We start from the raw sequence: 16,975 nt of genomic DNA, 5'->3' as shown, positions 1-16,975 counted from the left end.
GAAAGAGCTGCAACTTTCTAGTTTGTTTTAGTATTGTTTCCTAACTCAAACTAAGTTTCAATAATAATAAAACTTGTTAATGCTTCGGTAAGAACTATGTGGTTACCAAATTGTATGAAACTGAGCTACCATTGACATCTTAGTCATTACATGTTATTAAATGATTTTCAAAATGTTGAATTACTTTTTATTAAGATCTGGTAGAGACCTCTAGCTGCAGATTCCTTAACTTTCAATTTCCTAGCCATCAAACTGGATCCGAAAACTTGAGCGTGCTAAAGGGCGGCTTTGTTCGCTTCCGTGCGTTGGCGTGGTTGGCGCCGTAAGTGATGTTGCAGTCACCTGCATAGGTGCCACCCAGGTGCGCGGACATCAGTTCTTTTCTTTCCGCATCAGCGTGAATCTGGAGAAGAGCTATGCCATTCTTTTTTCTTTTTTTTTTTACAGACTTTTTTCGACATTTTGTTGAATATTTTTTGTGAATTGTTGAGATATCATCTAGGAAGGTAGGGTTTAAGCCCTGTGGCATCTGTCACCATGCTATGTCAGTAATGGACCCACACCTGGTGTGCTTATAATGTCTCGGGCGGGAGCACGACTCAAAGTCCTGCTCGGACTGCCAAGCAATGGTGCCAAAGCTTTGAGGGAGTGAGCCATAAAGCTGCTTGTGGCCTGGTGCAATACCCCAGTTAGCGTGACTCCTAGGAGGCCTCGGTCCCGATCGAGAAAAAGGTTGCGAGACCGCTCCAGGAGCCCCAAGTCATCTTCGTCACACTCGAGGTCCTGTGGACTCTCGGGAAAGAGGCACTAGAAGAAAAAATAAGTCTAAACAGACTTCGAATTTACCTCGTCCGTCGACCAACACAACAAGTGGGGAACATTGGCATTCCAGGCATTGTTCTGCGGAGCAGTTGCCAGGTCTGACTCCACACCACCCTTGTTTCCGGGACCGCCACAACCCCCGCTCAAATAAAGGATTTTTATGAGGCTTTCCACCGCATATTCGAGAAGGCTGACCCCTCCGGAGCTCCTTTGGGCCCTGCAGGGTCAATGGTGGCCCCATCAGGTTCTGCGCCAACTGCTCTGGCCTATGCTGCAATGAGGTCTCGTAGATCTGATCCGGATCTGTGCCAGTCGTGCCAACGTGACCTTCTCTTGCGCCGATCCCGACGCTGATTCTCTCTGCACTGCCAGTGCCCCCCTCTTGGCACCAACCCCATTCTCTTCCCCGATGACTGAGTTGGAACAGCTTTGATGGACGCCTGTTCCAGCACCGACAGTCTCCACTGGCTTTAGGTTGTCACCTTAGCATTTTTTTGGAGCAGCCAGGCATGAATAAAGAGTCACTGGACCCTTTAGAATACCAGTTACACACCCCTAGTGAACCTTTGGAATGGTATGAGGAACTAGGAGATGCCAGTGGACTCCACACCTCTCCAGATACTGGCTTTTTCTCTCCGCTTACAGTGACTATGGAGGAGGAAGCAGCTTACGCAATGGTGGTGAAGAGGGTGTAGGAGGTTGTCTCAGTATATGGTGTACTCCTATAGGTGAGGCAACTGTACTGAGTGCAGGCAACCCTTAGTGATAGTGTTAGAGGGCTCTAAATAACCAGAGCTCATATAGAGGGTAGCTGTGGAGAGCAGCTAAGGCTTATCCAGGAGGGTGTAAAGTGGTTTCAAATACCACACAGGTCAGTCAGTGAAGCAAACACAAGAAAGAACCATACCACTGTTAGATAACATGTAATATTTATTATAACACACACTCTAGAATTAACTTTGGTGTATCTCCTAACTGAAGATATGGTCATACAAAAATATATTTAGCAACTGGTAAGTAAAGGCATAAAATAACATGGGCCCCTATGGGGGGGGGAACCATATACTAAAAAAATGGAGTACAAAAATCACACCAACCCAACCTACCACCAAGGGCCCTTAGGAATGGGGAAGTACTAATCCCGAAGATAACTAGGTAGGATTCCCCATGCGGCCGTGCACAGAGTAGAAATCTCGGGTCAGTGTCCATAGGCTGACATGGGGAATTTGAGGTTGGAGTTTTTGCATTTTAGGACCCTACCCAGAGGACCCACAGGAAACCCTTTAGGACAGGGGAGGTTGGATAGTGCCCCCACCCATGGCTACCCACAACAGTGGAGCACCAACACCAGGGAGCCCAGGTGCGTAGGGGTGAAGTTGTGTTGGAACCTCCCAATGAAGTAAATGGGGACCTTGGTTGTCCAGGTGCTGTCGCGACCCGTGGACCAGGTCCGTGAAACCCGGGCACAGATTCTGGAAGAAGAGGACCTAAGGAGAGAGGGGACAGAGTCCAGACCTTCCAGAGGTGCCCAGGCTGTGCAGGAGGGCAATACCAACCGTTCTCCGTGATGTTTCTTGCAGGACAGTGGATGAAGAAGTGCAGCTTTGGAGTTTAGGCAATGCAGGAGGATCCCAGGAGTCATCCACAAGCTGTCCCATGCCAGTCGCCGGATTTCAGAGGGATCAGTGCTCAGCAGGACCACCAATAAGCCTTGGCAAATGCAAAGAAGGGTTGTACAGAGCTTGCAGGGTTTTTGGGGACCAGCAAGGTCCAGGTGGCCCAACCTTGGCAGGTAGGTCAGGGGCCACCTCTCAGCAAGCAGGAGAGCCAGTAGGAATCGTTGGAACCCCCCCAACAGGATCTTTTGGCATCAGGCACAGGGAGTCACAGGGAGACCTCAGCAGCGCAGCAAAGATGGATGCCCACGTCGCAGGAGTTGCAGAGATGACGTCATTCTTGGAGCTGAAGAGTGCCGGAGGCCTGGGCTTCTTGGAGCTAGGAGGTCGTCGGACTGAAGAGCCAACAAGCCTTGGCAAAGGCAATCAGACATGGTGCACAGGGATTCCAGCCAAGCAGCTCCAGCGAGGGACCACAAACTTCCCAGTTGCAAGGAATATAGGTCAGACCTTGGGAGAGCCACAGAACCACCACCTGAGTTGTCGACCCTTGGCGTTTCCGTGGGACAGCAGGATTCACAAGCCGGTCGTTGTCGTTGAGGTGCCTGCATATGCAGGGGAGTGAGTCCTTCACTCCAAGGGAAATTCCTTTTTGCTTTCCTAGAAGCAGGCAGAGTCCCAGTTACTCTGGAGGATGCACGGCCACCGGGTTGCAGATGTCTTTGCAGAACTTGGAAACAAAGTTGCAGTAGGAGCCCTCCTACTGGTTACAGTCTTTCTTCTGGTTCCAGCGAAGAACAGACGAAGTTCTGATGTTCAGCTTGCAGAAGTGTCTTGCAGAGGAGACTTGCAGATGGTTCTTGAAGTATTGGAGATGAATCCTGGGGTCCCACCCTTGGGAGAGCCCTTAGGTAACCCAGGGGGAGGGGGGGTTGGACACTAACTGCAATAACCCACCTATCAGAGGGGCTCAGGGACGTCATACAGCTTGACTAACCAGTCATCTTATTTCCAAGATGGCCGGATCAAATGGCCACCTGGCAGAGGTTTGTGCACCTCCCTAGGGGAGGAGCCGGACAGGGGGGTGGTCCCTCCCCTGTCCTTTGTGTTTCTTACCAGAGCGGGACAAGAGGGTTCCTGCACTTGTGCAAACCGGTTTATGCAAGGAGGGCACCAAATTTGTCCTTTAACGCAGTCTAGTGGTGCTCAGGGGCACACCCACCCGAGACACCTATTTCTAAAGATGAGGTGGTCACAACTCTATCTTACAGGAAATCCTTTGTTCTGCCTTCCTCTGCCTAGCTTAGACTCAGCAGCAGGAGGGCAGAACAGTTTCTGGGGTCAGCAGCAGCACGGGCTGGCATGCAGACCCTGCAAGGCTATACAAGCAGACATTGGAGAATCCCCTAGGGAACCCCCGGAGTACATGGTATCCTGCAACTAACACCGGAATCGGTGTAGTTGCATGATTCCAACATGTTTGATACCAAACATGCCTATATTCGGTGAAGCCGTTATGTAGTTGGGGAAACTCGTTTTGACCAGTGTCCTCTACATACCTCAAGATGGCTTCCCTGCACTTACAAAGCCCAGGGAATGGAGTCTGGGGTTTGTAGGGGCACCTCTGCTCATACATCAGTGCCCTCACACTAAGGCCCTCATTACGGCCCTGGCGGATGGCGTTATTTTGGAGATAGGTACTGCCAAGAGGCTGGCGGTACCTTTCCCTAAAATATGACATTGACGGTTTGGCTCAAGCTAAACCGCCAATGTACCACTCCGTCTGCCAGGGCTGTAACAGCCGCTGGGCTCGAGACTTCGATCTCCAGCCCGGCGGTCGTAACAATCCCAACCTCGGGATTATGGCCCTGCCTATCGCCATGACTTTCGTGGCAATCTTACCACCATGAAAACCATGGCGGTAGGCAATATCAGTGCCAAGGAATTCCTTCCCTGGCACTGATGGGGGTCTTCCCCATCCCCCCCCGACAACCCCCCCCTCCCCTGAAATACACACACCTACACGCACAGACATACACCCCCACGCACAGACATACACACTCATACACACACGCATACCCACATTCACCCACGCATGCATACATTAATACACACACACAGCAACACACACTGACATACATACAAGCACACATGCATTCACACCATACACGTGAACTCACACCCATTCCTGCACACACGCATTCCACACCCGCACGCACGCATACAAAAACAGTCACATACTCCTTCCCCCCCCCCCTCACCCCCCCCACACACACACACAAATAACACCTCCTCCTCCCTCCCCTGTTGGAGAACCCAACTTAACTGCTTGCAAGGGGTCCTCTGGCATGAGACGGGACGTGGTGCTGCTGCCAGCAGCAGCGTCCGCCAGCGGAACACCGCCAGGCCGTATCATGTGTCATGATACGGTCAGCGGCGTTCTACTGGCGTGGCGCTGCTGCTAGCAGCAGCACCATCTTACCGCCATCCGCCGCCATGACCATAGCCGGAATTCCACCAGCCTTCTGGCAGAATTCTGGCTACGGTCATAATATGGCGGACGCTAGGTAGCCACGGCGACGGTCTTTTGCAGGCTGTCGCCGTAGCGGTAGGTGGGATTTACCGTCTAGGTCATAATGATGACCTTAGAGCCATGCACTCTGCCCTTGGGGCAATAGGGCCTACCTTAGGGGAGTGCAGTGACCATGACATAAGGCATCCCTTATATCTGGATTGAAGTGTGCATGCACCATTTCACACAGGCTGCCATGGCAGGCCTATAGTTACAGTTTGCATGGGCCCTCAGGGTTGGCCTAATACATGCTTCAGCCCATGCTTGACCCCTGGTGTACCCGTGCCCCGGGAACCTAAGTACCTTATACTAGAGGCTTACATGGGTGCACCAGTATGCCAATTGTGGGGTGTAAAAGCTACCTTCCATTTAAGTTTAGGGGAGAGAGCACTGACAGGATCCCAGTGTACTACAGTCTAAACACATTGACACCAGGCAAAAAGTGGGGGCTAACTATGCCAGAAAGGAGCTAATTTTCTACAGAGGGCAGCAGAGGTTCTCGACCTTGAGCTTCCCTCAGTGGCGGTCAAGGCTCTTCTTGACGGAAGTGCTTCAGCTTGTGACTTCCTCATCCAAACCCGTATTGCCCTTTAATGAGCACTAACTGATGTCCTACTGGGAACTTGGTCCAGGCCCGGCACAGGGGCTCCTGTGAACAGGACAATTGCCCGCCACCATCACCCTGCCATGGGTGATCCTTGTTTCCTCACCCAACGCCTCACCCCTGAGAGCTTGGTAGTTCAAGCTTCAACTTCCCTTGGAGCATTGCCTGCCACTCCCCAGGACAGGGAATCCAAGATGCTGGATAGTTTAGGCAAGAAAATGTTTTCTTCCATCAGCCTTACATTGCAGTTGGTGAACACTGCATGCCTTTTGGGCCGTTATTCCCATACCTTGTGGAATACAGTTGCACAAGTGCCACCACAGGTCCCGGAGGAGGCCCCGACCATCCTCTCCCAAGAAGTGAAAGACAGGAGAGACCAAGCAAAGTTCACCATTAGGTTTGGACTGGACACAACTGGGCAGAGTGGTTGCTTCAAAAATTACCTTGAGGTACCATGCCTGGCTGAAAACATCTGGCTTTTCAGGGGATGTCCAGGCCAACCGTATGGGCATGCTCTTTGACAGGACTCATCTTGTTGGAGAAAAGGCAGACTCGGCGTTGGAGCTCTTTAAGGACTTTCAGGCTACAGCCAAGTCCTTGGTCCTCTCAGTGACACCTAGCTCCCAGTCTCACTTTTGCCCCTTTTGTGGCTACGAAAGAGCCTGCCATCACACCAGCCCTATGCCAGCCACCGACCTATGCAAGCTTCCCAAGCTGTGCAGTGACATATATGTGATGCATTCTGACCCCGTGGGTCTGGTTGCCAGAGGTTTTCCACCACCAACCCCTCGGCAACTGCAGCTTCTAAGCTCTCCTAGTTGATTCTGCAAGACTATGGGTGCCCAGTTGGAGGGAGAATCCACATTCATCTCCTCCACTGGCAATCCATTACATCAGACAAACGGGTCTTGCAGATCATTCAGAGGGGCTACTCCCTCCCTTTCCAATCTTTCCCTCCCCCAATACCGCCAACACAAGAACAGCTGGTGTAGGATCATCTAGCCTTTCTCTGAGAAGAAGTTATAGCTCTTTTGGACAATGGACCTATAAAGAGGGTTCCGATATTAGAAGTAGACAGTGGTTGTTTTCTTACTACCTTGATTCCCTTCACCCTATTCTAAACCTCCAAACCGTTAGTCTTTTCCTCAAAAAGAAAAAAATCAAGATGTTCACTTTGGCTCAGGGTTGGTCTACCCTAGACCAGAGAGACTGGTTAGTAGCATTGGACTTCCAGGATGCATATTTCCACATCACCATCCTGCCTTCCCATTGTCTTTACCTGCTATTCAAGGTAGGACACGAGCACTTTCAGTTCACTGTTGACGTGATATCACCTTGGTAAATACCTCTAGGAGTGCTAATTGGTTGCAGCTCATCTGCGGCGATTAGGGGTGTCATTCTTCCCCTATCTCGACGACTGGCTGTTTGGTGGTGGACTCACCCCAGTTTGTCATCTTCCCCCCTTCAGAATACGGCAGATCTCGTGCATTCTCGGATGTTCACTGTAATCATGCCAAAGTCACACCTGACACCTTGTCAGATGCTCCCTTTCATCGGTGCAGTTCTGGACACAGTGCAGTTTCGGGCTTATCCTCCCGAGCAGCGAGTCCAGGATATTCAGGCTATGATACTGATGTTTCAGCCTCTGTCCTGGATTTTGATGAGAACGAACCTGAGGCTGCTGGATCGCATTGCCTCCTGCATCCTGCTGGTAAATCATGCCAGATGACATATGCAGCCTCTGCATTGGGATCTGTAGTTCCAGTGGGTGCAGCATCAGGGAAATCTCTCTCCAACATGGTCCAGTTCTCGGAGGGAACTGCCAAAGACCTGCAGTGGTGGTTGACAAACCACAATTAGGTCAAAGGCTGACTCCTCTCCCTTCCTCAATCAGATGTGACAGTGGTGACAGATGCATCACTCTTGGGATGGGGCAGCCATCTGGGAGAGGTGGAGATCAGAGGACACTAGTCTCAGTCGGATTCTGGACTTCACTTCAACTTGCTGGAACTCCATGTGATCCGACTAGCATTGAAAGTATTTATTTTCTCTGTCAAGGGGAAATTAGTGCAAGATTTCACAGACAACACCACTGCCATGTGGTATTGCAACAAGCAGAGCAGGGTGGGCTTGCATACACTTTGCCAAGAGACCCTACGTCTGTGGTCATGGCTGGAACAGAAGGACATAACCCTGGTGATTCAACACCTGGCAGGTTCTCTGAATGCCAAGGTGGACAAACTCATCCATTGATGCTTAGCGGATCACAAATGATGTCTCCATTCAGAGGTGGCGCAAGGATTCTTTTCAGCAGTGGGAAGAGCCTTGGTTAGATCTTTTTGCCTCCAAAGAGAACGTGAATGTCAGCAATATTGCACGTTGAAATTTCCAAGACGGGTATCGCTCTGAGACACTTTTCGTCTCAAGTGGCATTCAGGCCTCCTTTACTCCTTTTCGCCTATAATGCTTCTGCCCAAAGTTCTCAAGAAGATCAAGAACAACTAGGCCCAATTCATTTTTGTGGCTCTGGACTGGGCATAAAGAGTCTGGTATCCCAAGCTTCTGAAAATGAACATCGATCCTCCAATCTGGCTGCCCCTTGGGGAGGATTTTCTGTTGCAGCAGCAGGGGAGGACTCTCTACCTGAACCTGTCAACTCTCTGCCTCCTTCCGTGGAGATTGAGCAGTGACACTTGATAGCTTTTGACCTTCCTCCTGAAGTTTGTAACATTATTCTGGCAGCCAGGCATCCCTCCACCAAGACTGTATATCCCTGCAGATGGGAAACATTTGGTAAATATTGTATAGGAATGTCTATCGATCCACTTTCTCCCTCTTGCTGATATTCTTCTCTTTATTCTTACCCTTACACAGCAGGGCACTGTTCTGGGCACTCTTAAGGGTTATCTTTCTGCTCTGTCTGCCTCTCTGCGACTGCCTGACCAATCCTCTTTATTTGAGTTCTGTTTTGTATATCGGTTTTTCAAGGGTCTTGTACATATGTTTCCTCCTGCGCCCTTTATCATGCTTTAGTGGGATCTTAATTTAGCTCTCACATACTTCGTGTGTGCTCCTTTCGAGCCACTGCACAATTGTCCCTTGTGGCTCCTTACCATCAAGACAGCCTTTCTAGTGGCAATAACATTTGCCTGGAGGGTAGTGAGCTGCAGCCTTTATCACCCAAGCGACCCTCTCTGAATGTGTTTCCATACAAAGTGGTGCTTCACACCAGAGCCTCTTTTCTCCCAAAAGTGGTGACACCATTCCATCTGGGACAATATTGTAATTGTATTTATATAACGCTTACTACCCCTGAAGAGGCGTTGCAGTGCTTTTCGGCGAAGAGCACGCTACTCCAGAACCCAAGAGGAATTGTTGGTCGATTAGTATAGGGAAATATGAGTACAGTATTAGTAATATTATGAGTTAATTTGAGCAGAGGCTATGTGAGTTTGTTAGTTGGATTGACTGGATTAATGGAGGGATAGAGGAGGGAAGAATCCAGAACTGTTAGTTAGGAGTTTATAGAAATAGGATGAGGCTAGGGATGAGTAACGGAGAGATGGAGGAGGGAAGAGTCTGTGGAAAGGGGTTAGGGAGATCATAGTAGCAGGAGGGGTTTTGGGATGGTCAAAGGTGAGATAAATGAGGGAGAATTTAGTACGGTTGTTTGGGAGATCATGGTAGTAAACTGAGGTTTGGGGTGAGTTAGATGCGGTAGAGGAGGGAAGAGCTTAGACAGGGTTATTTTGGAGATGAAAGTAGTAGAATGGGTTTAAGATGAGTCAAAGTGGGGATGGAGGATAGATTGATAGAGACATAGGGTGATGGGGAGACAGAGTAAAGCTTACGAGAGTAAAATGTATATTATTTTCTATTTATTTACTATGTTATTTATATATATATATATGTTTATTTTATTTTTTTACTCATTCATTTTTTTATTACATTTAATTATTTATATTTTGGATTTTATTTATAGATTTCATTTTATTTATTTTTATTTGGTTTTTCTCTAATACAGAAGGACTAGAGTAATAAATACATATGTAAATATATGAGGGAATATATGTGCAAGGAATATAATAATTGGTATAATAATATGAGAAGAAAAGTAGTATTGTATAAACAGACATTCAAGATTTGTAATGTTTGTTAATTAATAAGTGTACTTTTCTAAATTTTTTTGTCTTTCCTCAATTTTTCAATAGCAAAATGCTTGCTGTTAAATAGTTAAGATAACATTTGCTCATTGTGATTCAAAAAGAAAGCAGGGATTCATAAGTATCTAATATAACAACTTATCTAGGATCTGCCTAATGGCCTATGAACATGTTAAGCATAGAATAATATACACATATATATGTATATACACATACTTATATAGATATATATATACACACACACCTACACACATACATATATATATATTTATCCGTGACCAAATATACATTTGTTTAACAGGCTTAAAGAGTATGTGCATAATTTATTATTATGAAATAGTAACACTACATATTTATTAAAGAACTATACATTTCTAGAATATACACATAATCAGATTATAAATATTTATCAATACAGGCATATGCAGTTGCTGTTTGAATATGGTGGTTATGAAGGAAAGAGCCATCTGTTGAGTAGTCTTCTGAAGGCAGGCTAGTTTTCCGTCGATCTTGTATTTGGGCATAATGAATTCCATAGTTTGGCTACTTGAACAGAGAAGGATGTACCACCTACTGTCTATTTCTTGTATGGTGGTGTTTTAAGGTAGGGTTGCAGTCTTTAGCGGAGGTTTCTTTGTTAAATGTATTTATTTTGTTTCTGATGAAAAGTGGTCCTGTTCCATGTATAGCTTTGTGGGTGATACAAAGCTGTACATTGTCATATATTGACATTGGATCTTCTGAAAATGGGTAACCAGTGTAGTGCTCTCAAGGCAGGGGAGGTGTGGGTTTTTGTCTTTACATGTAATAGTAGCCTGGCAGATCAGTGTTTTTTTCATAATAGAGATGATCCTTGATAGAGGCCATTAGCATTATCCAGTTTGGGTGGTACAAGAGAGATAGTAGCCTGCACCTTGTGTGGAAATCTGAGGTGGGGGAACATGCGTGGCAGAGTCTTCAAAGGGATGAAGCTTGATCATGCTAATTTGTTAACTTGGGCATTCATTGTTAACTTGGAGTCCATGGTAATTCCAAGGTTTTTAACTTCCTTGGATACTTGAGGAGAAGGTTCCAGACCATCAGGCCAGGCGCACAGTGGGTCATAATTTTTCGAGTCACCACATGTCAGTATTCCTGTTTTGGAAGCATTCAGTTTAAGATGGCTCCCTGTCATCCACTTATCAACGGCTTTGAGGCAACTGAATATTTGTGAGTTTTCAATGTCTTTGGGGCATTCCAATTTAAGTAGTATTTGTGTGTCATCTGCATAGTGGTAGCATGTGAGTTGGAAATCATTGATCAGTTCTGGTAATGACATCATGTAGATGTTGAAAAGCATAGGTAAGATGATTGATCCTTGGGGGACCCTTGCCTTTGTGAGGTAGGGTTTGGACGAGAAGGGGGGAGAATAGTTAATAATAGTTCAGTTTTGAAGGTAGGATGTAATCCAGTCGAGAGCTGTCCCTTCTATGCTGGCTTCGTGGAGTCTTTGAATTAGGGTGTCATGGTCAACAATATCAAAGGCAACCGAGAGGTCCAAGATAAGTAGTGCAGCCAACTCCATTGCGGTCGACTGTGTTTTGAAGATCATCCCAGATTGCTATGAGTGCCGATTCAGTGCCTCTTCCTTGGCGGAACCCAGTTTGATAGTCTGAAAGTATGTAACTGTCTTCAATGAATTGTGACTTCTGGGCGAATGCTGCTCTTTCTACCATTTTGCCCAGGAAAGGTCCATTTGTAATTGGTCTGTAGTTGTTGGGTCCTGCTGGTCTAGGTTTGTTTTCTTTAATAACGGACATATGTATGCCTTTTTTAGGGCTTTACGAAAAGTTCCTGTAGTTAAAGAGTTATTGATGATCCTTCTTACAGGTGTGGCAGCAGAAGTCGATCAAAGAATGTTCTTGAAGATGTGTGGTGGACAAGAGTCAGAAGGGCAACTACAAGGCCTGCTAGTTTTGACCAAATCCATAAATTCACCTTGTGATATTTGTTTGAAGGAGTGCAGAGGCTGGGTTGGTTTACTCTTGGAGGGGATTTTAGGAAGCTGGTTGGTGCTGTTGATTTTCTTCTGTTTTAAAGAGTCCAATGTGGCTGCCTTGGTTCTGTAATGAGTTGCCAGTTTGTTTGTGAAATCTTGATTAGTGGGATGACTTCCTTCAATGCATTTAGGTTATCAAAATGTATTGAGAATTTTATAAACTTCGTTAGTTGCAGACATAGCATTTATAATTCTGTCTGCGTTGTACCTTTTTTTAAATTATATTTTTTTAGCTTTTTTGATTGATGATTTTTATGTTCTGTAAAGTTTGTGTAGCTGAAGTTTGTCTTGAATGTTGTTTGTTTTGAGCCACATCCGTTGCAACCTCCTGATTTGTTGCTTTATCTTTTTAAGATTTGTGCTTGTCCAAGGTGTTGGTTTTCTTTTGTCCCGTTTAGTTGTTCGGAGTGGTATTAGGATATCGTAAGTTTCCTGTATAAAGTTTTCGAACAGAACTAATTGTGTCAGCTGTTAGTTCTGTTGCCAAGTCTTCAAAATTGAGTTTGCTTCATGATCAATAGATGCATGTATGTAAGTTGTTATTGGGTGTGTTGATTTGTGGTGTTTTATGTCAGAAAGTTATCAAATGGTGGTCTGACCATTTGATTGGCATGATGCTTTGAACTGTAAAAATGACATCTAGGATATGTCTAGCAATGTTTGTGGGATTGTGTACAGTCTGATGTCGGTTCAATGTGACTAGGCCAGTGGTGATAGCTTTTGGATGGGACAAGTTGGGTTTGTCAAACCAAATGTTTAGGTCCCCAGAAATGCATAGGTTTGAGTATAATGTTATATGGTTTGAGACTGTATCAAGGAAAGTGTCTGGGAATGTTGAATTGTTAGGTGGAGGGCTGTAAAGGAGGAGAAAGTTACAGGATGAAATTGGTGTAGGCTTGCATCTGGTGTGGAGGGCCTCACAACCTTGTATGGAAATGTTGTCTGTTTTGCAGAGATTTATTGGCTCTTTGAATATGATAGCTAGTCCGCCTCCTCTCTTGCCTATGCAGTTTTGTGTGGTGCTTTGATAGCCTGGAGGAATGGCTTCATGCAATACTGGGGCCATGTCATGTCCCAACCATGATTCTGTTACAAATAGTAAGTCAGGCTGTGTGTCCGTGAGCAGGTCGTATATGTGGTGCTTGTTTTTTGAGCGCGATCAAGCATTTATGATCAGGCAGTTTAGAAAATGTGAGTTTGTGGTGGTGACATTTGTTTTTGGAGAAGGGTGAGCAGTATATTTTGAGCTTGTAGCAGGTGTGTTGTTAGTTGTGATAACTGTGAGGGTCACAATAGTCCTGTTTTTCAATATAGTTTTTCTCTCCCTGCCAGCTTAGGAGACATTTCGTAGGGTCTGTGTGTGTTGGTGGTGGACTTGGTGGCTGAGAGTGACATGATAAGTGTAGGTTTTGTGTTGAGTAGCCTTATTGTGTAATAGTCAAGGGGATGCGAAGTTGTTAATAGTGACATGTTGTTAATTTTGTATATCTGTTAGGTGTGGAAGGAGTATGGGTTAGGGGTGGCAGAGGAGCATGTGGATCATAATGTAAGGCTCTAAATTGTGCAGTTATTGAGAGGTGGGTGAATGAATGTTGCTCTGTTGGGGTGCTTGTGGTAGATGTTTGTGAAGAGTGACAATTTAGGAGTAAAGATTGAACAGGATTTGTATTATTTATGTAGTCACGAGGGTGGGAGTGAGTGTGACTGAAAGTATTATGAATGTTTGTGTTCTTTTGATGTGCTGATGTGTGTGGTCTTTTTAGTTTTTGTGGCATAGTGAGAGGAGACATTGATGTAGTGTTTTTCTATGAAGGATTTGTATTTGAGTTAGTAATATGTCACCCTGCCCACCTTTTGCACTCCTCCACATCGCTCTAAAGAAGAGGAGCGACTCCACAGTCTGGACCCAAAAAGAGCATTGTCGTTCTACCTTGACCACATAAAAAAGGTCAGAGTGGATGACCAACTCTTCATGGGCTATGTAGGAGTTAAAAAAGCTTGGCAGTACAAAAACAAACCGTTTCACACTGGGTCATTCTCTGTATTAAGATCTGTTACACCCTGGCTGAAATTCAGCCTCTTGAAGGCTTAAGGGCCCTTTCTACCAAAGGGAAAGATGCAACCACGGCATTAGCTAGTAAAGTCCCAGTCCTGGACATCTGCCAAGCAACAATGTGGGCATCCCTGCACACGTTTACCAAACACTACTGACTGGAAAGTCAGGTCCGCAGGGATGGGCATTTTTCCCATTAGATCCTGCAGTACTTTGTAGTTCATAAAATTTGTCCGCAGCCCACTCCCAGGAGGATATGGCTTGGGTATATATTCAAAGGTAAGGTATCGGCAGCTAGAACTCTCTGTCAGATGAACAAGTTACTTGCTTTCGGTAATGCATTGTTCTTTAGAAACTATATCTAGCTGCATATTCTTTACACGTGCCCATGCCTCCCCGCTTTGCTGACAGATTTCTGGTGTTAAGGTTAATCCCTTTCAAGGCCCTAGTTTGAACACGCATTTCAGTTCACTTCATGGCTCTGCACTCCTGGCGTGGAAAGTCATGAAAAGTAACTGACGTCCGCCTGTTTGGGTGTGGCGCCTATAAAGGTGACCATGACATCATTTCAGCACCAACGATGCCACACGGAAATGAACTAAGCCACCCGACGGAACGCAGGGGTACTTCTCACACAAGTTTCCGGATCCAGTCTGACGCCTGGGAGATTAAAAGGTAAGGAATCTGCAGCTAGATATCATCTCTACCAGATATGCGTTACCGAAGGTAAGTAACTTGTTCTTCAGCTTGTGGTACATAAATATTTAATGTTTCAACTCCAGCAGCTTATGCCTTGATTTGCTTCTATTGAATTTGCAAATATTTTTTAGGTAAAACCACAGTTCCAGGAAATCTTAAGGCTGTCAGAAGAAAATATTGGTGAGTAAAATAAACTGTACATTTGCTAGTGTCATAAATAAATGTCACTCTTCGTTTTAGCAGATATTGCTACAGAACATGAAACGCATCAGCATCCATGTGTATGTGGTGTATATGGGTTGTGATTGGTACTATGGTCCTCCTGATTCGGAGGTCGGCAAAAACCCACATATCAGTCTTAAAATGGAAATATTCCATAATCTAAATCTGGCACCATTTAGAGCCACATACTGATACAAAGTATAGCCACCAATAATGCTGCAGACATATCCAAAAGCTAATCCCCTCCTACCTTTAGGTTGAGCCTCCCTGGCAATGCAACTATCTGATTGCGATAGAGATATGTGGGCTTGCTAACAATTTAGAAGGGCTTGTAACCTGTCCATTGATTGTCATTGGTTGACTTTATTGTCACTCTTAGTAGCCTGATTATTATTATACTTAATCTGTCCATCTTGTGTCGGTCCCTCCCTTCGTTTTTTTAATTTTTTTTATATATGTGTATATATATATATGTATATAACAAAGTTTATTTCTTTTTGCAATGAAAAACAAAAGAACAACAACATGACAGTGAGTGCTAGCAAGCACAAATACACAAGGTGGATCCATATATGATTTATAATTGATAACATTTCTCCTCTTCCCAGCCCAGGATCAGTTATACAGCTTAGAAATTCACCCCACGGTGTGCCCACCATTTCCCCCAGATTGCCTCATGCTTCTGAGGACAGCCATGTGCCTCATAAATTGACTTTTCTACTTGAGAGCACCCCAGCTTGCCATCTTGAAATCAACGGCGCCACTGGACTTTTCAAAGTTGCACGATGTCTCTTTTTGCCACTAGACATGCCAGTCCAATGAATACCCGTTCCATTCATGTCCCTCCCAACTCCTCCAGAAGCCCCAGCAGCACTACCCTCACAGTTAATTCAGTTGAATGCCCCAGAGCCACAGAGATCTCCAGTTCAACCCCCACCCAAAAGGGACATACCCTCGGCAATCCCTTCAACATGCAGTAGGTGTGCCACTAGATGGCCTGATCTTAAGCAGCCCGAGGAGATCGCCGGGTGCACGTGCCTCAGACGCAGTGGGGACAAATATTTCATGTGGAAATAATTTATCTGCACTATCCTCAATCTTGCCAATATCACCAGTTGTCAGGGGCAAGGTATGCCTCCCTTATGACATCCTCATCTAACTCTCCCACCTAAGTTGCCCACCTGTCCAGCAACTTGGCAAACCCATCCGGTGCATTGTTCAGCAGTGAATAATACATCTGAGTGATGGCACCCTTCCCCAAATATCCCATCAGAAGATTCTCCTTAAGATGGCTATGATAGGAGAGGGACAGGTTTGGTGGCAAGTGAGCTCTCGGGACATGGCATAGCTGAGGAAATGGAAAAACTGGGTGTTAGCCAAGGCATAGTGGTCTTTCAGCTGCTGAAATGGCATCAGCTCCTTGTAGCTGTGTATGTCCCCCAGGTAGGTAATGCCAATGTTGTCCCACTGCCCAAAACCCTCCAACTCGGAGAACTGCTGCAACCATGTGCCATGACCTGCCAACCTCAACATCATCTCCTACGCCGACAACACCCAACTCATCCTCTCCCTCACCAAGGACCCACACACTGCCAAAACCAACCTCCACGAGGGCCTGAAAGCCGTCGCCGACTGGATGAGAAGCAGCCAGCTGAAACTGAACTCGGACAAAACAGAGCTTCTCATCCTTGGGCCCACCCCCTCCGCTTGGGATGACTCGTGGTGGCCAGCCTCGCTGGGCACCCCACCGACACCAACCGACCTTGGGTCGCCAACCTCGCCCTCGCACCCGTCCCCCGCATCCGACGAAGATCCTCTGGCGGCAGATCTTTCTCTTACCTCGCCGCCAAGACCTGGACACCCTCCCGTCTGACCTAAGACAGATCCAGGACCTGCTCTCCTTCAGAAGACACCTCAAGACCTGGCTCTTCGAGCAGTAGCAGCTCCCCTTTGCTTCTCCCCCCCCCCCCCTCCCAGCGCCTTAAAATCCCAACGGGTATGTAGCTTGCTTTAGAAATAATCTGATTGATTGATTGATTGCCATAAGGGCGTCAGCTTAGTGAGACGCTGCTCCCACCCTGTCAGCCACAAAGCCACTTTCCAACACTGCACAGCCGCCTGTGTGCACCCAGAGGCAGCCCGAAGGACTCAGTTGCCATACAGCAGTCCCAACAGCCATCAAATCC

The 16,975-nt window shown here is 46.4% G+C and overlaps 1 protein-coding gene across 6 annotated transcripts in view; it reads left to right on the top strand.

Annotated features, from left to right (window-relative positions):
• Positions 1–16,975, top strand: part of RELCH (RAB11 binding and LisH domain, coiled-coil and HEAT repeat containing) — a 1,006,576-nt gene that overhangs the window by 667,365 nt on the left and 322,236 nt on the right. For all 6 annotated transcript variants that reach the window (XM_069219494.1, XM_069219496.1, XM_069219495.1 and 3 more), the window contains one exon: positions 14,699–14,747. In XM_069219494.1, the coding sequence (XP_069075595.1) occupies positions 14,699–14,747 (49 nt within the window). The remainder of the gene's footprint in view (positions 1–14,698; positions 14,748–16,975) is intronic.

Source organism: Pleurodeles waltl, chromosome 2_2 (genome assembly GCF_031143425.1).
Source record: "Pleurodeles waltl isolate 20211129_DDA chromosome 2_2, aPleWal1.hap1.20221129, whole genome shotgun sequence".
Classification (NCBI taxonomy): domain Eukaryota; kingdom Metazoa; phylum Chordata; class Amphibia; order Caudata; family Salamandridae; genus Pleurodeles; species Pleurodeles waltl.
Note: the sequence above shows the minus strand (reverse complement) of the source record. Positions and strands in the feature narration are given on the sequence as shown.